Source organism: Hirsutella rhossiliensis (genome assembly GCF_020360975.1).
Source record: "Hirsutella rhossiliensis strain HR02 chromosome Unknown scaffold00006, whole genome shotgun sequence".
Classification (NCBI taxonomy): domain Eukaryota; kingdom Fungi; phylum Ascomycota; class Sordariomycetes; order Hypocreales; family Ophiocordycipitaceae; genus Hirsutella; species Hirsutella rhossiliensis.
In genome coordinates this window covers 765,971-786,198 of record NW_025408672.1, presented here as the reverse complement: position 1 = coordinate 786,198, position 20,228 = coordinate 765,971, and the positions used below count along the sequence as shown (strand labels likewise).

The 20,228-nt window shown below is 39.4% G+C and overlaps 3 protein-coding genes across 3 annotated transcripts; 1 reads left to right on the top strand and 2 right to left on the bottom strand.

Annotated features, from left to right (window-relative positions):
• Positions 1 to 279: 279 nt before the first annotated feature.
• HRG_06317 (FAD binding domain-containing protein) lies at positions 280 to 3,200 on the bottom strand (the record flags this gene model as incomplete). The annotated part of the gene is made up of 10 exons (XM_044864788.1): positions 280 to 870; positions 925 to 966; positions 1,052 to 1,332; positions 1,483 to 1,556; positions 1,621 to 1,837; positions 2,191 to 2,225; positions 2,302 to 2,413; positions 2,600 to 2,866; positions 2,958 to 3,037; positions 3,112 to 3,200. 10 exons carry the CDS (start codon positions 3,198 to 3,200, stop codon positions 280 to 282), a joined length of 1,788 nt encoding a protein of 595 aa, XP_044719728.1.
• Positions 3,201 to 5,057: 1,857 nt separating this feature from the next.
• On the top strand, positions 5,058 to 6,330 carry HRG_06316 (uncharacterized protein; the record flags this gene model as incomplete). The annotated part of the gene is made up of 5 exons (XM_044864787.1): positions 5,058 to 5,105; positions 5,165 to 5,252; positions 5,312 to 5,411; positions 5,473 to 5,671; positions 6,220 to 6,330. 5 exons carry the CDS (start codon positions 5,058 to 5,060, stop codon positions 6,328 to 6,330), a joined length of 546 nt encoding a protein of 181 aa, XP_044719727.1.
• A 406-nt stretch (positions 6,331 to 6,736) lies between these two features.
• On the bottom strand, positions 6,737 to 7,479 carry HRG_06315 (acetyltransferase (GNAT) domain-containing protein; the record flags this gene model as incomplete). The annotated part of the gene is made up of 2 exons (XM_044864786.1): positions 6,737 to 7,014; positions 7,074 to 7,479. The coding sequence occupies 2 exons, from the start codon at positions 7,477 to 7,479 to the stop codon at positions 6,737 to 6,739; spliced, it is 684 nt and encodes a 227-aa protein (XP_044719726.1).
• Between the last annotated feature and the right edge of the window lie 12,749 nt (positions 7,480 to 20,228).

Here is a 20,228-nt window from a genome sequence, read left to right as displayed (position 1 = left end):
CGAGCCTTATTTTTAAAAGTAGCTAGGCAAGGCTAGTAAGAGCTACCTATTCGTATCTATTATTAACCGTAGCATTTAGGAAGGATTACTTAGATAGAAAGGGAGTAATAATAATCTAGAGGGTGCGAGGCGAAGGAAAGCTATAAGGTATGGTTCTCTTTATAATGAAATTGTGTGATCTTAGGGAAGCGTAAAATAATATATAAATAATTAATATCCTCTCGGAACTTCGTTCCTCAAGGCATAAAAGGCACGCTCCTCAAGGCATAACCCTTCGCACTAACCGCGACGGAGTATAGCCTCAAACCACTTGCCTATTCTATCCCTCCCTACCTCGTCTAGCGAGGTGACTAACCCGACATAGCCGTCGGGACGAACCACGACGGCGGCTCCAAGACCCTTGTCGTTAACACCGTATCCCCGGTATGCTCTGCCGTGGCCGTCTGCAAATGTCTTTTCGTAGTCCCACCCTAATTTATCGTCAAATGGGTGGTATACATCGTGGAGGTCCGTGAGTAGCTCGACGCGCTCCCGCGGTGCCGAGTGCACTAGGAGGACGTCGATAACGGACGGGTCGCGGGCCGCCTTAAACTTGCTAGCAGCCCCCGGCATGGACAAGACAAGGAAGCGCGGCTGTAGTGACACCGATAGCCAGGCACCGAGCGAGTTGACGAGCGCTAGCTGCGGGGGTCTCGAAATATCCCCGCCAAAGATAACGATGCGAAATCGGCCGTCCGACGGCATGCGGTGGTGGAGCTCCCACGGCCGCGCGTCCGCCTGGCAGAGAGCCCTATGCGATGCGAAGCGAGTGCCAGGCTGGCAGTTGGTGGCGAGCGCGAGGTGTTGTTGTTGGTCCTCGTCCGACATATTCTGCGTAGAACCATCATCGGGAGGCGACTCGTGACGTTTTTCAACTATCGAGACCAGAAGGTTGGGTGTATAGCGTATGCCAATACCCGTCGTAAACTAAACAATTAGCTACGGATAATATAAATATAGCCTTAGTGGCCTAGATCTGGGGGCGTAAGGTAGGGGTATAGGGGTATCTTACCATCTTATTCATGCGAGACGCCTTTTCGAACTCGGCCATAGTCACGCCAGTCTCGTCAAGGATATCCTTAGCCGGCCGGCCGACGAATAGCTGGGAGAGCTTTTGGTCTAGGGCAATGAGCTGCTTCGCAATCCGCCGCCGCTCTAGCTCGTACGTAGCCAGTACTTCCCGCCGCAGCACCCGCTTACAAACCAGTCCCAACTTCCAGCCCAAATTATAAGTATCTTGAATAGCGGTATTCATGCCTTGGCCGGCCTTGGGAGAGTGCGTATGGACAGCGTCTGCAACGTTGTGGCATTAGTATGATAGGCGTGCGCGCACATATGCCTACTCGTAACAGGCAGGAGGAGCTTTGCATATAACATAGCAACACGCACGCGGAAGAGGGAATGAGGGGCCAAGGCTAGATACGTGTACAATAGCAAACTTACCCCCTGCGAGAAAGATGCGGTCGAGTTTGCTAAATCGGTTACCGGAACGTTGTCCGATCTGATACGCCGACCACCTAGGGTGCCAGTCAACCACAGGTATAAAGTCAATAAGGCTATGTGCATCCTTATCAAGCTTACCAGTCGATATAGTGATAGTCGAGCGAGTATGGGCTTAGGATCCTACGCGCAGTTCGAAAGATGACCTCGGATGTAATTTTTGACCTATCCGCTGCACCTGATCCCGTAGACACCTCCTTGAGCTGAATATATAGCCTCACTAGATGGTTTTCTCGTGGAACCACTATGACGGTGCCTTCGCTGGCGCTACGGACCGTGCAAGGGATTCTGATATCGGCTGCGGGGAAAGGTCGTTAGCTATTTCAACTACTCATGGATATGCAACTGGCTACAGCCCTCGATCAGGATTCTCATGCCTGCGTCCACTCCCCTTGCAGATCCGTCCACCCATTTGCTAGGCTGCACCAGGCTTTCTATCCATAAGAGTATGGAATAAGTTAACCCATATGGAACTTTCCATACGAGACTTCTATACTCCATACGCACAGAATAAGCTTCCATGCAAACATGAATGCCATATTCCATCTTCTATACGGGCCTATGGCTCATGGAATATAGATAGGAAGCCTAGGCTGCTCGTTGTGGTTCCGGTGTCCCAAGGACGAAAACAGCAAAGCAGACAGGACTTACGGAAATCGGTAACTGGGACGATATCTAGGACACCCCTTGATCGATAATTAGCCCATTGTTATGTACATCGTCAATCGACGAAAAAATATTGTAGAGAAGGGAACAACTTACCAGATAGAGTCTGTCGTTTCGCCCACCATCTCGTATCCCTCACCTAGCGCCTGTCTTACCCACGAGTGCGTTCCGTCGCAGCCGACTAGGTACCTAGCGCGGACAGTCTCTTCTTGCAATTCAAGTGCTCTATTGATAGCACCGCTACGACAGTCGAAGATGGCCTGGTTATCATCTGTCGCGTCGCTCCCGTGCAACCTGTCGCCCAGGTTGCTCAGCCGCTGCATCGGCGTAGCCCCGTCCTCAGATAGGTGACGTAGTGTAACCTCAATTGGGTATGCGTCGTCGTCCGTTTTACTCGTCCCTTCACTGCCTGGGCTCTGCTTGCTATCGTGTGCGTTTGCTCTAGCGACTTGTTCCTCGTCGATACGTAGCGCCGAAGGCATGACATTGCGGTCGATGTGAACCGACATTGACGCCTCGCGGATGGCGTCGAGCAAGAATGTCTCTATATGGCCTTGATGTAGGAGGCACCAGGTGAAACGTGACAGGTCGGGCTGCGAGGTCGGGGCGCGGGCATCGCGCCTAATGATGCCATTCTTATCGGGGTTCCAGAACGAGGCTTCTGCGAGTAACTGCATCAATTACCTGTTCATGTTTGTTCGCCAGCACACCTTTTGTGGAAGGCGGGATCGATGTTAAGGTGGCCCTCGTACCATGCCTGTGGTACGACTCCTTCGACACCCTTTCCCCGATACCGAAGCTGTCGAGAATCTCCATGGTCCGCACGTTCAATCTAACAGACGTAATATTAGCTTTCTTATTGGCTTTCTCTTCGTTCGCGCCAAGTAATATTGGAGGGTGCGCTACCCATCTGCATGACCGGAAAAGACTTTGTCGGCTCGCTTGTCGACGACGCGGGCCTTGATACCCAACTTTGCCATCCACAACGCCATCATCAAACCCGCCGGCCCGGCTCCTACAATTAAGACATCGACTTTGGATGTCCTTCCCGTAGAGAAGGTCATGATGGCGACGTGTTGTATCCCAAGAGCGAGAGCAGAGTGTATGATATGCTATCTTAGGTATCTCGCACGGGCAGAAACTAGATATCTGCATGGGGAGTAAGAGGGGAAGGAAAGTGAGACTCGCACCCAACTCTCAATTCCCCATTCCCCCGACATCAGCCACAGCGCCTCCGATGTCGCTCACGTCATTCGATGCGGAATAATGTACCCAGCGTTCCCAACATTCTTGCCGGAACTGGTGACGCCGGGTTACCACCTCTTCGCGCACGAGAGGTGCGGAATTTGAGTTGATTAATGACCAGCATGACAGCACGAACGACAATGTGGCCCACTCGACAAACACGGCTGACGTGACGAGAACCAGCGCCCGCGGTCGCTCTCTGAGACTTACAAAGGAGGGCAGCCGGGCTGAGGGCCCGGAAAGACCCCCGACGTATGAGAGACAGGCAAAAGGCTGCAGCCAGGCGCAATTTCCAGGACTGGTGGGCCGCGGCGGCCCCGAGCAGCTACAAGACCCTAGAGCTCGAGCCTTGCTCGGGTACCCCCCGGAGCTGCACCCCGAACGACAACACCTTCACTATTACGTGCTCGCCGTAAGGAGCGGGCACGGGGGCTTCGCTGACTACCATGAAAGATTCGACCACGAAGAGGCCCGGATCGAATGCTCGTGTGGGAGGTGAGAAAATGACCGACACCCCTTTAACTGCCAAAAAGTAGGCACTCGACACCGCCTAAGGCTAGTCCCCACGGCGGCCGAGGCTAACAACCAGGCATTTGGTACTTTGTACAACCTTGGCGTTATGCTTCGGGGAGCAGGGATAAATGATGATGTTCTGATGGCATGGACGAGGTGACAGCGGCGCCTGGGAGAGCTGAGCTGCTGGCCCGTCAATCTCCTTCCAAAACTGTACAATACCATTGCGTGTCAATATCTGCTTGACAGAAGGACCAGTAATAGCCACATTAATTCATATAAGTTAATGCAGCTATTCTGCATGTTTCACTGCCGTCGAGGGCGGAGCGCGGAGTAGAAATACGCCAGCAGACGCAGTATTCGTGAGTTGGCCATGGCACCCCCGATGCCCAACGCGACCCAAGCGCTGAGCGGCTTCCGTGGTGAGCAAATTCAAATCGGGGTGCAGTAATTACATCATGTTGCCTTCGAGCTGAGTTCTATGCTTTGGTGAGCGGGTTAGTGGGTATCTGAGTGAGTGAACAGCTGCGAGGCAGTGCAGCCCATGCTTCTATGGACGAGAACAAGCAGGCCAACCACCCACCAGACAGAGCGGTCACAGGTGCGAACAGTACGGTAAATTTGAATACTTTGTACTTTGTATACGAAATCGTGCCACACAACACATTTCTACCTGTTTTATACAAGTTATATCAACCAAAGTTCCCGCTTCTTCCTCCGCCAGTACCATCTACCTTTGACGGACGTGATCTTCATCGCTAGCTTCAACGAGAGGAGAATCCAGTGCGACAGCCATGGCCTGCAACCCAACTTTGAGGGAAATTCCCATTACCTTGGAATACTTGGCGGATATTCAGCTCTACAATACAGAGAAACCTTACTACTTGGCTCCGAGACCGGGATTCGATAACGAGGAAGCAACCAACTTGGAGTATGCAACTTGTCATAACATTTTTATACACGACGCGCGCGGTCATGAAAGCGAATTTACCCTTGATACACATTCCTTTACTTTTAAAACCCTGCCTTCAAGCGTTGTGTACGATAAGTCCGCGGAGGCCAACTTGGCGTATATGAGAGAAACAGTCGAGCTCATGCGTCGTTGGTTCGAGGCAGAACGAATCATATGCTACGACATTCGGGTTGGTTTTCCCTGTCACTGTTCTTGTTGCCGTAACTCATGCTATTTTCACCTGGTCAGAGACGCCTCAATACACCCATGGCAGCTGAACAGAAGACGTCCAACGACTTCGCTCTCCCTACCCCTGCTGTAACAGCCATCCATATAGGTGAGCAACTGCTAGGCCTTTCGTTCAATGTTCAAACGAAGCATCTGACCGGTTTCGAGATCAAACGAGAGAAGGCGGTTTCCATCGCATCAAGCGCCACCTGACCGAGGACGAACAAAAGACTTACCTCTCGGGCGGTTACCGTGCGAGGATTATGAAGTCCGGCAGCTCGCACATCCTTCCTGCAGCTAATAGCTCGGCATGTCTGACTCCCTAATAGTGTCTGGCGGCCATTATTTCGCAAGATCAGCGACGCGCCGCTCGTATTCTGCGACGCACGCACCCTTGTCGAAGACGATCTCGTCCCAGCTGACCGTGTATCGCCCGAGTACGTCGGTGAGGTATACTACGTCCGACCATCGGCCCGACAGAGATGGTACTGGCTGAGCGACATGTCGCCTGACGAAATCGCCATCTTCGTGAGCTTTGATTCGGAAAGGGCTTCGCCAACACTACCTATCAACTGTCTGTTGGAGTATAAAAATCCTGCGTCTACTGTCCGAAGTGCTGATGCTAGTAAATACCAGATTGTGCTCATGGGTCCTTCAAGAGTCCCCTTGCCTCGTCCACTGCCCCGCCACGGGAAAGTTTGGAGGTCAGACTCATCATCTTTACAAAGAAAGGTGCAGAACTCCGGCATCCAAGGCAACGAATAGAGCGCGTTCTGCATGCGCCGATGTGAGGCGGGGTATTACATGCGACTACCACACCACCTGCATTTCTAATTTGATGGCTTGCTCAACCCCGTCCTTTATGACGTCGATTCGGAATGCTGGGCATAGCTACTTCGTACTCCAGAATGTATATTTCAATGAGAGGACACCCCTTGCATTCATGAACTGTAAATTCACTTGGATCATCTCTAGTTGGGTTGTGACTCCAAATTCCGGAAATCTTTTACTTGGGCATATGCCCAGTTGCCTCAATGGACAAGGAATCTACTCATCCCGCGCCAGTACGCGCGCAGCCGTGGAAGGCTATTATCAAGGAGCCTGCGCCTAAGCAAGCCTCGGCAGCTGAAGACGTGGAGATTCGTCTGGCCGGCGAACGAGACAAGCAAAACGGCTACGGAGGATAATCTAACTGGTAAGTACCTTGTAACAGTCATGGATTATGCCCTATTATCATATACGGCAATTAACCATTGTCTGTCAATAGACGGTCCGGTGGACCGTGGTTATGAGGGGACATGAGTGAAGTTATCTGGGTCGGAGGCAGCTAATTGGTGCGGGGAGCACATGAGAGGACCTTGGTGCCTTGGTGCATGAAAACATATGAAGGTTACTCAACTTACTCTCTTTATAGCCATATCCTGCACGTGACACGGTCCATGACCAACTTGTGTACATGTAATTGGAGTGTCTCTGGAAGGGCCAAAGTTCGCCAGCATAGAATTTCTAAGGCAGTCAGTAAGACGGCGGTACGAACCTGGTATAGCGATATGCTTTGTGCCAAGCCGGACGCGTACTCTTGCCGTCTCCGTACTAGCCACCGACTGGTCTCCACATTTGCCACATGTTCATGGGTTCTGAACGCCGTGCCATGTTCCTCCACTCGTCACTCGCGTTATCCGCGATGGGAGAAGCGTCGATTTCGTCGACAACAGTAAACCCATGTTTCTTGTAGAGCGGTAGCCCATATACCGTCGCATTCAGCCACATTTCCACACCCATCTGGTCCGCCTTCTGAATGCCCCAGTTCATCATTAAGTCGGCCACGCCCTGATGTCGATAGTCGGGATGTGTAAATATAGTAGTCAGAACTAATGTTGCGAGGCTTAGATTGCTAGCAGGCATGATGATTTTGGTGGCGAATACGTACAAACCTGCGGCCTCGACTCCACCTTCTTTCTTACTGCATGGATACGCTCAAGTGCTGCTGCGACATAGTCTCGCTGTCCTCCCTCTGGGTACCAGGAGACCTGGGAATGCGAATCGATTTTTTTGAGGGTATATGTCGGACAAATTTTCCACAACGCGCCTCCCACAATCTTGCACTCGCTGTTGACGACCTTTTGCCAGTAGCTCGAGGGATCCGATTTGTGCCAGTCCAGTCGGCGCCTTGTGCATTCCCTGAGCGAATCTGCTCGGGCAGTCGGACCCGTACCATGAATGGGGCAATAGAGGCGGAAGAAGTTTTGATTTGGCGTTTCATAGGAAGCCCACTCGCACTCAATAAGTTCGTCGAAATCGGAAGTAGGGTCGACCTCGATTAACTTGAACGTCATGGCGAGGTGGGTGGGCGGAGCAGGTGAGGGAGGTTGAAAAATGGACTGCCCACGGTTGATTTTCAAGCACGGGTTGGTTCCTTGACCGTGGAAAAGGGGGTACTTTGCCTCTCACACATCCCGTCGCGAAGCCTGGCCTGATTTCGCAGATCCCGGAGATATCCCTTGGCAAGAGGGATCTAGGAAGCTGAAAACAACCGGTGTAGAAGAAGGAAGAAGGAGCTGAAAGGAGGTGCAGAAAGGAGGGCGGGGGAGAGAGGGGAAGCAAAAGTGGCGATAGCTTCCTATAGAGGTAGCAAAAATATAAGGACTTACCGGCAACGGCTAGAAAAGAGAGGAAAAGTAGCGAAAAGCTTAGTAATCGATTAGATATTAAAGACTTAGCTAAGGAGGATTTTCTTTATTAATTAAGATACTAAAGAAATATAAAGGGGGGGTGTTAGATAGAGAAAAGAGAGGGGATTAAGGTTATATAATAATTAATTCTCTACTACTATTATTGCCTTTTAAATATTTAAATAACTTTATATTATATATTTAATCCCTTTATTATAGTTTAACTAAAAATAACTTTCTATTAATTTCCTATTATTTATAGTATTATTTCCTAACGATATATTATATATATAATATTATATATAATATATATATATTATATAAATCTTAGTTAGTTAGTTAGTTATACTTTAAATCTTAATATAGTTAGTTATAGCTTAAGGTATATATAGTTATATACGTTTAGTTAAAGCTTAAGAAAATACACTTAATTTAGTTTAAGCTATATATAGCTAAATATAGGTAATACTATTAATAGCTATTAATAGGATAAAGTTAATATAGCTTAAGGATATCTAGACCTCTTTCTTATTAACTTATACGCCCTTAATACTATCTTAGAAGACCTATACCCTCCTAGGCTATTAGTATAAGAGTTATAAAAGTAGTTAGATAAGTAAGAAATACTAAGGAGGCGGTTAGATAGCTAGAAAGTACTAAGGGGTAGTAGGATAGCTAGAGGGATACTATATAAGGTAGCTATATATATTTTTAGTAGGGAGAAATTTATTTATATATAACTAAATCCCCTCCTTATAAAAAGGACCTTTTCCTCTCTTCTTCCTTAGCCTAAAATCTTACTTTATTATATAAATATACTTTTTACTTCTCTTTAAGAGACCTTTACCTCTTGCCTTTCTAAACTTAGCTTAGCTAGTTTAATAGTAGTAAAATAGGGATCCCTTATATATTCTTTACCCTCTTATCTAAGAACTATCTTTAATATTTTAAAGAAATATCCTTTATTTATTAAGAACTTGCTTTTATATTATATAAATATAAATAATCCTTTTAAAGGTTAATCTTTACCTTCTTATCTTAGAACTATCTTTAATACCTTAGATAAATACCCTTTATTTATTAAGAACTTACCTTTATACTATATAAATATTAATAAACCTCTTTAAGGTTACCTTTTACTTTCTTTAAGATTAGTTAAAAATAGATACTTTAGTTAAATCCCTTTAAATTTAATAATTCTATAATAGTTTTACTATAAAGACTATTACGCTACGTAGGCAAAAGTAGAACGCGCTCCGATAGGTGCGCTGTAATTAATATATATAACTCTCGCGAAGAGAGATACGAGATATAAATGCACTTCTCGCATCTCTCTTCGCGAGAGTTATGAGCCCGGGAGGGGATGGCACACCACCCCTGCAACTTCCGGTAACTGCGCGCGGTGCGGGGTTCAATCCCCCGTAGGCAACTACCTCTCTTAGATTTCCTTGGGTTATTGGCGCGGCGCTTGGTGTTCGACTCCCGCGTCTTGGGCTACGGGCCAGGGCTCCCGGCGGAGCCGCGATCCCTGAGGGGGTGTGTCGGAAGACGCGGTTGCCAGATATGTGTCATTTGCAGCGCACCTGTCGGAGCGCGTTCCACTTTTGCCTGCGTGGCGCAATGGTCTTCGCGACAATAACTAATAACCGCGTTTTCCGACATACCCCCTTAGGGATCGCGGCTCCGCCGGGATTCCTAGACCTAAGCCCACGACGCGGGAGTCGAACACTAAGCACCGCGCCCATTACCTAGGGAAATCTAAGAGAGAGAGGGTTATACGGCTATCTACGGGTATTACCCCGCAACGCGTAGTTACCGGAAGTTATAGGGGGTAGTTTGCCACCCCCTCCCGGGCTTATAACTATCGCGAAGACTATTACGCTACGTAGGCAAAAGTAAAACGCGCTCCGATAGGTACGCTATAATTAATATATATAACTAATAACCGCGTTTTCTAATAAGTTTATATAAGATAGTAAAGATAATAAACCTTTTAAATATATTAAGAGTATAATTATATAAGTACTAGTTTTAACTACTTTTAATTTAAAATAATAAATTAAGCTTAAAACTAATATATTAATTAATTAATTAAGATTATATAAATAATCTAACTAAAGGTAATTAGAACTTTAATAGTAAATAAAAGGAAAAACTAAAGTACTTAAGGGAAAACCTTTTCTTTCTTTATTACTAGTTTACCTTAATACTAAGTTATAGTTATAATATATAAAAACTTATACTAGCTATCTTAAGATTAGTAGTTAGTTAGACTTATATTTACTTTACTATAAAGTAATTATAGAAAGTAACCCCTTTATATATATAAGGTTAGTAATATTAATTAGTAGTATAAGTATTATTATTAATTATATAATTATCTTTAGCTTTATTTTAATTTAATATCTTTCTAAGCTTATATTATTCTCTTTTATATAAAACTTAGTAAGCTATTATTATTATACTAGCCTTTAGCTAAGCTAGTAGCTAGTTTATTATACTAACTTTATACTAAATATTTTAAATTACTAATATTAGCCTTAGGTTTTTCTTTTCTTTTAAGGTATATAAGTAATAGTAGAATTTTAGTAAATTAAGGAATTATATAATACTACGTAATAAATAAGAAGGAGGGGTATAGGGTAGGATTATTAATAGAATTTATTAGTAGCATATTTATTATAAGATACCTTATAACTAATAATCTAGGTACCTATAATAATATCTACTTCCTTTAAGGAAGTTATTACTAACTCTTTAAGACTTCTTATAGAAGAAAGAACCTAGAAGTTACTAGGTAAACTCTAGGAAATTACCTAGAAATCCTAGAAATAATAACCTAGTAGATTAATAAATTTTTATAAAGACTTCCCCCTATAAATATAATATATAGGAAATATACTAGGATTTCTTAAGTAATAATAGCTTCCTAGGGATTACCTTAATATTTCCCTAAGAAGTTACTATAAGATTATAGTAGGGAAACTATAAGGAAGTAACTATACCTACTTAAGGAAAGTACTAGGAAATATTATAAGATATATTATATTAATATCGTATAATTATAAGATTAAGATATTACTTAGTTATAGCCCTAAGTAAGGTCTTACGCTCGCTATAGTATATATAGAGGATAGAGAACCCGCTAAATCTTAGGTAGGTAGAAAAGAATATATATAGTTATTACTAATCTTACTTTAACTTATAAGACTAATAGCTAGTTTATATTTAATATATATAATAATATATAGTAGCTAGTTTATATAATATATTTAAGTATATTTAATAGCTAGTCTATTTAGTTACCTATTTAACTTATACTTAATCTAAGTAAATAGTAAGGTTAAGTACTAGCCCTATACTAAGGGACTAGTATATAATAATATTAGTATATAAAAGTCTTATAAAGAGAGATATAAGAAGTATATTATTAAGATTATACTAATAACCTATTTAAAGGTATCTAGAACTTTAGCGTTAAATAAGAGGGAAAAACTAAAGTACTTAGAGGAAAACCCTCTCCTCTTTAATAGATAGTCCGCCCTTATACTAGGTCGCGGTTATAATATATAAGAAACTTATACCGGCTATCTTAGGTATCGTTTTAGTTAGTTAGGATCGTATTAGCACTAGTAGACTAATAAGTTAACCTCCCTTTAGAAAGCCCTAAGCTTAGCTTAATAGGCGTATAGGCTAACCTAGGATAAAGAGAGCTAGAAGAGCTTTATAGAGGCCCGAAATAGCTTTAATTATACTATTAAGGCTATTAAAAAGTAATACTAAGAGAGCTTCTTAATAAAAGTAATAGGAAAGGATATCTTTATAGCCTTTTCCTATACTAAGGCTAAAGCTAACCTTACCCTTCTTAGTATCTCTTATATAAAAGAAGGGATAGAGGTAAAAGCTAATACCTTTACGAAAAAATACGAGGCCTTCCTAACAACCCTTTTTCTAACCCTAGACCCTAGCCCTAGCCCCCCTTTTAGCCCCTCTTAGAGCCTAGAAAAAGAAGAGCCTCTAGGCTATATAGGTAGTAAGGGCATAGCTAAGTAGGACTAGCTAGAGCTTAAGGACCCTAAGATTAAGAGGGCTATTTTTAGCTCTTTTAATAAGAAAGCCCTTAGCTTAGACTACCTTAGCTTCCTTCTTATTTAATACGCCTATAAGGCTATTCCTACGGTTTTTAATAGGGCTTATAAAGCCCTATTTAACTAAGGATACTACCTTAAGGTATAGAAGGAAGCTATAGGAATTATACTTCTAAAGTAAAATAAGCTAGACTATATTATCCCTAAAGCTAATAAGGTTATAAGTCTACTTAAGTGCTTAGGAAAGGTCCTCGAAAAGCTATACGCTACTTAGCTAAGCTATCTAGCTAATATAACTAGGCTTTTAAACCCTATATAGCTAGGGAGACGAAAATAGCGGTTAGCTATAAATACGGCCTTCCTCCTTCTATAATATATCTAAAAGAAGTAAGAGTTTAATAAGAAGGCTATTACTAGTACCCTCTTATTAAATATAAAGGGCGCCTTTAACTTTATATTAAAGAAATAGCTTATAAGGGTCTTAAGGGACTTAAACCTCCCTAAGGCCCTTATAAGCTAAGTAGACTACTTCCTTACTAAAAGGAAGATCTAGCTAGCCTTTAAAGGGCAGGTCTAGCCCCTTATAGACCTAGTAATAAGGGTACTTTAAGGGTCCCTTATTAGCCTTATTTTATTCCTCTTATATATAAGGGGGATACTAGCGACTAAGGGGTATTAGATATCTTATATAGATAGCTTTAGTATCTCTATAATATTAACCTTAGCTAAGAAGAACGTTTAGTAGCTAAAAGCTATAGCTACTAACTTATTCGAATAAGCTAAGGAGTAAGGGGTCTATTTTAACCCCTTTAAAATAAAACTTATTTACTTTAATAAGTAAAGGTAGCTTATTTTAAAGGGTATAATAATAGGAGGCTTATTCTTCGAAGTAAAGCCCTTAGTATAGTAGCTAGGAGTCTTCTTTAACTTTAAACTACTATTTAAATAATATATTAAGAAGAAGGTAGCTTCTATATAACTTACCTTTAAAGGACTATCCTACTTAGTCTTTATATAAAGAGGCCTATCTTTTAAAGCTTCTAAGTAGCTTTATTAAGCTTATATAACCTCTATAGTAGACTATAGGGCCTAGCTTTAATATAAGGGGCCTAAGACCCTTAAGAGCCTTATAAAGCCCTTTTAAAGGCTTTAAAACTAAGCTCTTTTAAAGGTCTTAAGGGCCTATAAAGGATCCCTTATTAAGGCCCTAAAAGCTAAAGCGGCCCTACCGCTACTAAAGGTATAATTTAAAAGGGTATACTTCTCTTATACCCTTTAGACCCTATACTTCTTACCTAGTTACCTTATAAGGTAGGTATATAACCTAGCTATATAAGATAACCTCGCTAACTTAAGCTTTAACTTAAGAGCCTTAAGCTATATTAAGCCCTATATATAGCTCTTTTACCTTCTTAAAGGCCTAGTAGCTATTATAAGACTTAATTATAACTTAGAAAGAAGGAAAGCTAGCTAGGAGCCCTTATAGGCCTTAAAGCTTAAGGCCTTTATTATAATAATAAAGGCCCCTAAGCCCTTAGCTAAGAAGTAGTATTAATACTTCTTAGCTAGCTTAGCTAGCTTAGAAGACTTTAAACTATAGCTCTTAGCCTTTTATACTAACGGCTTTAAGAGGTACCTTAAAGGGTCTCTTATAAAGACTAACGCTTACTTTTTCTATAAAATAGGCTTAGAAAATAAGCCTATTAAAGCGTATTATAAGAACCTAGGACCCTTAATTAAAGTAGCTAATATAGAGCTATTCGCGATACTAAGGGTCTTAAAAGACCTAGCTAAGAGGCCTTAACCCTTAAGGCTTAGTCCCCTTAACCCCTTTATAAAAGCTTATATTTTTATAAATAGCTAAGCTGCTATTAAGAAGGTTATAAGCTTCTTAGACCTAGCTATATATATTAAAAGGCTCTTAACTAGCTTAAAAGCCTTTTATAATATATAGCTATACTAATGCCCTAGCTACCTAGGGATCTTTAGTAATAAGCTAGCTAACTAGCTAGCTAAGAAAGGCTTAGAGGTCTTTACCTAAGGGATCCCTTTAGTCTTTATTAGCTACTTATAAAGAAAGGTCTAGTAGGCTATTAAAGACTATTAAAAGGGCCTTTAAGCTACTAAGGTAGCTAAAGGCCCTAGGGCTAAGGGCCTAGGTAAGTACTATATATTTATTTAAAAGACCCCCCGCTTAGCCCTTAGCTTAGAAAAGGACCTTATAAGGAGGCTTAGGCCGACCCTCTTAGCTTTTTACTCGCTACTCTTTAGGGCTAGCTTCTTATTTTTCTTCTTAAAAAGGACTAATAAGGTAGACCGAAACGACTACCGCTATAGCTAAGGAAGGTATATAGCTAGGCACCTTATCCTAAGGTGCCTAAACTATAAGAGGGAAAGAGAGGTCTTTTACTAGACCTTTAAGAGATAGAAGGGGGCCCTTAGCCTACCTTTTCTCTATAACTATAAGAAAGGAAAGGGAGCCCTTTTAACCTTCTTAGCTAAGATAGAGATAGGAATAGCTAAGTAGCTTAAAAATAAGTAACCTAGGGGCCCTAGGGCCCTTAAAAGGGAAAATTACTATATAGGAGAAACTAAACTAACCTTTCCTTTATCTTTACCTTTATAGCTACCCTTTCCTTAATTAGTTATAACCCTTAAGCTTTATAGCTAGCTAGGACTATTAATAAGGGCCTTAGCCCTTACTAGCCTCGCTATAGCCCTAGAAGCTATATATAGGTAACAATATATAAAGGAAGAAAAAAGATTATATTAGCCCTACTATAAAGTAACCTTAGAAAGTAACTCCTTTATATATATAGGGTATAAAGCGTTAATCGGTAGTACGAGCGTTTTTAATTAATAGTTAATTATATAATTATCCTTAACCTTATCCTATAATAATATCCTTTTAAGCTCTACTTTATTTTTCTATTATAAGGCTTAGCGGGCTATTTATTAATACTAGCCTATAGCTAGGTCGGTAGTTAAGTTATCTATAAGGGAATACGTATTATAGTACGATTAGTTAGGTAGTAGAGATAGCTAGAGGTACTACGCTATATATATTATATTCTCCTCGTTGTAAGACTAAAGCTTACGAGAAAAGGAATTTCTCCTCTTTAGTTAAAGTAGCGAGTAGTCTATAATATATAAGTGGGGTAGGCACGATTCCCTACTAATACCCTACCGATATATTAGTACTACGTACCCGAGTGCTTTATTAGCCTATACCTCCTAGTAGCGCTCTTATATTATCGTACTAGCTTCGCGCTATACTTATTAAGTTACTAGTATTAGCCCTAGGTTTTTATATTCTTAGTTAGGGGGCCTAAACTAAGGTTAAGGGGATATCTTAATAATTTCGTTACTAGGTTTAGGTAGGTAAGGTCTAGGCCGGCCTACTTATCGTAGGGCTAGACTACTAGTATCTTTATAAGCGCTTTTAAAAGCGCTATTTAGCTAATTAATAAGTAGGTTAGCGTAGTTTACTAGTTTAACTAAAATTTAATTATACCTTTAGCTAGATTTAAACTAACTCTAGCGTTATAGCTAGTAGTCTTCTTAAGTATATAACTATTATACTATAAGGGTTATAAAAAGTATATATAAAATATATAAAGGTAAAATTAAAATTAAGGGGTTAGATAAGTAAGGTAAAGTTATTTAATTCTTATAAAGGTAATAATTATAGTATAAGAAAAGGTATTTCCCTACTATAATAAAGTAGCTATTAAGCTTAAAAATATTATTATATCTTTCTAGCTAGCTTTTTAAAACTAAGCTTAAAATATAAAAAAGGTATTTACCTAGAACCTTTATAAATAGTATATTACGCCCCCCTAAGTATAGCTTTATATAGCTATTAGCGGGTATATAATATACTACTAAAGATTATAAATTAAGTAAGGTTTTCCCTTATATAGGTAGAAAACTCTTCCTTACCCTCGCTAACTAAGGGTATATACCCCCTACTAATAGGACCTAGCCCGGGCCTAACCTAGGACCTTAGCCTAGGCCTAAGGAGGGCCCCTTTAAACCCCCCCCCCTTTAACTTAAGGGCTAAAATAAGTACCTTAAAAGCTAGGGCCTACTTAAGAGAAGCTTTAAAAGGCTAACGCTTTTTAAAGACCTTAAAAGAAAGGCCTAAGGCTTAAGACTAAGACTAAGAGGATATAGAGATAGAAGATAATACTTAGCTTATACTAAAAACTAGCCTATTTAAACTAAGCTTAGCCTTACTTTAAGCTAGCTACTTTTAGCTTAACTAGCCTTTAAAGTAAGTAAAGGGGTAAAAGAGAGTTACCCTTAATAGCCTTATTAGCCCTACGCCTATCCGACCTATATTTTAATATATATTATAGACCTAGCCCTAGCCCTAATACTCCTATCCTAGGGACTAGGCCTAGGGCTTCCTTTAATACGCCTTCTAGGCCTTTAAGAAACCCTAAAAAATCGAACCCTTTTATAAGACCCTTAGAAAAGGGCTTAAGAAGGTAGCTATAGGGACCCTAGACCGCTAATAGACCTTATAATAGCCCCTATACTAGCCTAAGGCCGCTTAGTAGCTTAAGGCTACTTAAGGAAACCTTAAAGCTAGCTTATAGTATAAGAATATACCCTTATATTCCTATTTTATATTTTTAAAGAAATAATAGGTATAGGGAGGCTCTATAAAATAAGCTAGTAAAAAAAGGCTTTATAATATAGTTTAAAGGAATAACCCTTAAAGATAAAGGACCTTTATTAAATATTTATAGCTTCCTTTAAGAAATATAAGTTATAATAAGCCTATCTTAATAAATAAGAAGATATATAAAATACATAGGTTAATTATAAGTAGAATAGATACCCTATTACCTATTTTAGCTTAGTAGTTTTAAAGATATCCGCGGTATAAGAATAAATAAGGTATAGAATATTCTAGTTATATCTACTACTTATACTAGAACCTATAGTCTTATATCGACTATTACGCTATAATTAGACTACCTACTAAGTCTAGAGGATATCTTATTAATAGAGCTTTTTAAGTATAATAGAATAAACTAGAAAGCTAACTAATTAGTTTACTAGTAAGCGAGTAATAGTCTATAAAGGATAAAGGATTTCCCTAAGAATAGTAGGAAGTATAAGTAAGTTTATAAGTATCTTTTATAACGCTATTCCTTTAATATATTATTTAGCCCCTTATATACTTATTATAAATTCTAAACGAAATCCTACCCTATACTCCTTCGACCGCTCCTTTTACTTATATTATCGATTACCTAATCTTATACTTATTACTTATACCTTTTAATATATAGGCTAAGGTTACTATAAAGAAAGCGCCTAAGGCCTTAATAAAGGCCTTAGCTAAGGCTCTAGCTAAGGCCCTAGCTAAGGCTTTAGTAAAGGCCCTAGCTAAAAGGAATATAAAAGAGAACTTCTAACTTATCTTAAAGCTAAAAAAGGGATTACTAATACTAACTATTAGCTTTATTACTTTTTATAACGAGCTTAATAAAGCTATAAATAAACTAGCTATATTAGCTCTATTAACTTTAAATAAAAGTAATATAGTTATAATAATAAAGGCCCCTTATATAGTAAAAAAGCTTTTAAAATAGTAGGATAAATAGTCCTTATACCTTAAGGGGCTACTTATTAAATTAGCTAACCTTCTTACTAGCTAGACTAAGCTTATAGCTTAAAGCGTCCTTAACTTCTTAGAAACCCTTATCTTAGATATCTTTACTATAAAGGCTAAGACTTATAGCTAGATTAATATCCTAGGATAGCTTAGGTAGCTAAGTACCTTAGGCCTAATATAAAAGATAGGATTTATTATCTTTATAGTCCCTTTAAAAGCTATAAGGGCTAAATACTAAAAAGAAAGCCTTTATATAGTAAGTCTATAGATTTAAGTCGAGGCCTATAAGGAATATACTATATATATATAGTACTATAGGTGCCTTTCTTTTAGCTATAACCCTTAGACTTATTAGTAGCCTATTAAGTATACCTTTTACTTAGAAAAGTACTTAACTAAGGATTATAGCTACCTTAGCTATAAAGCTAGCTAAGGCTACTCTTACTTTAAGGTTTAATACTATAACTATAAAAGATAGTACCTTATAATTAATAAGGTATAATATAGAGTTTATAAGGGAATAATTAATACTTAATAGCTTTAGCCCCCTTATATTTATAAGGCCCTTAAGGCCCCTTATACCCCTTAAGCCTAACTATAACCCTATTAGTATTATATAGTATAATACTAATAGGTAAGAAATAGCTAACTATTCGATCTTAAAGTAAGCCTTAGAAATAAAAGTAAACCTTATCTTATTATAAGAGCCTTACTTTTATAAGATTAATAATAGCTATATCCTTATATAGTATTTAGCTTATAATATTATAACCCTTATCCCTTTTACTAACTTTCTTAAGCTTATTAAAGGGCCTAAGGTTATAGCTTATAAGAGAAAGGAAATATAAATAAAAGCTAGCCCTAGCTTTAACCTCTTTTATAACCTTAATATATAGGCTATAAAGGTAAAAGGCACTAAGCTATTTACCTTTATTAACCTATATAATAAAAAAGAGGTTAAAAGGGCCTTAGTTAGCTAAGGCTAATAAGGGCCCTTTATAATAAAAAGTCTATTACTAATAGCTTAACTCCTATAATAGCCCTTTTTATTAATAGGGGACTTTAACTTATACTACCCTTATTAAACCCTTTTTATAAAACCCTTTAAGGCTTATAAAGTAAAAGATCCTATAAGCTAGCTTAACCGCTATAAAGCCTCCTTACTAATAGACCTTAAGGTAGCTATAGAAGGTACTTATTAAAGGTAAGGCTTAAAAGGGGCCTTAGTTATAGACCTTACTTTCTATAGCCCTTTTAAGTAGCTAACTTAAGCTAACTTCTACTTCTTAAAAGCTATAGGCTTAGATTATAAGCCTATAGCCTTTAAAGCTAGCTTAAAGGGCCTTAATAGGCCCTTACTAGCTAAGCTTACTACTTATAACTATAGGAAGGTAAACTAAAAGATTTTTTTAGACTACTTAGCTAAGAAGGAATAAGACTTTTTTATAGCTATAAAAAGGGTAAAAAAAAAATAACTTTAAAAGGATAGCTTCCCTTTTAATAAGAACCCTTATAAAGGCCTCGAACGTAGCGATACTAAAAAAGAAGCTTTATATAAGATCTAAGCCCTAGTAGACTAATAAGCTAACCTCCTTTTAAAAAGCCCTAAGCTTAGCTTAATAAGTATATAAGCTAACCTAAGATAAAGAGAGCTAAAAGAGCTTTATAGAGGCCTAAAATAGCTTTAAGTATACTATTAAGGCTATTAAAAAGTAATACTAAGAGAGCTTCTTAATAAAAGTAATAAAAAAGGATGTCTTTATAGCCTTTTCCTATACTAAGGCTAAAGCTAACCTTACCCTTCTTAGTATCTTTTATATAAAAGAGGGGATAGAAGTAAAAGCTAATACTTTTATAGAAAAATATAAGGCTTTTTTAATAACCCTTTTTCTAACCTTAGACCTTAGCCCTAGCCCCCCTCCTAGCGCTCCTTAGAGCCTAGAAAAAAAGGAGCCTCTAGGCTATATAAGTAGTAAGGGCACGGCTAAGTAAGACTAGCTAGAGCTTAAGGACCCTAAGATTAAGAGGGCTATTTTTAGCTCTTTTAATAAGAAAGCCCTTAGCTTAGACTCTCTTAGCTTCCTCCTTATTTAATATACTTATAAAGCTATTCCTATAGTCTTTAATAAGGCTTATAAAGCCTTATTTAACTAAGGATACTATAAGAGTCTTTAACTATTATAGTTTATAAGCTTAGGCTATAGCCTAAGCTATATAGTTATATATAAAGGGCCGGATCCTATATATATATATATATATACTAGGTATATATAAAAGAGCTTTATATAGCTTATTAATATTATCTTATAAATAGAACCTATATATATACCTTTACTTCCTTTATAATAGTATAAGCTATTAACTAATAGATTTAATAGATATCTTTTTAAAGAGGGTGCTACTATTTTAAGGGAGCGCTCCGCCTCCCCTTTAAGCGGATAGGAAGTATTATAGCTATCCTAGAAGCGATTAAAAGCGTAACGGCTAGTAAGAAAGATAAGGTTCTTACTATATTAAGGGAGCTATCTATAAGATTATCGTTAACCCCTATAACCTCTATAACGCTAGTTATAGTAGTAATACTATTAATATAAAAGCCGCTTCCTTAGCTAACTTAAGATAGTAAGCTAGAGTCCTTTTACTTCTTCCTTAGCTAGCTATAAACGAAGTTTATAACTAACGAGAAATAACGC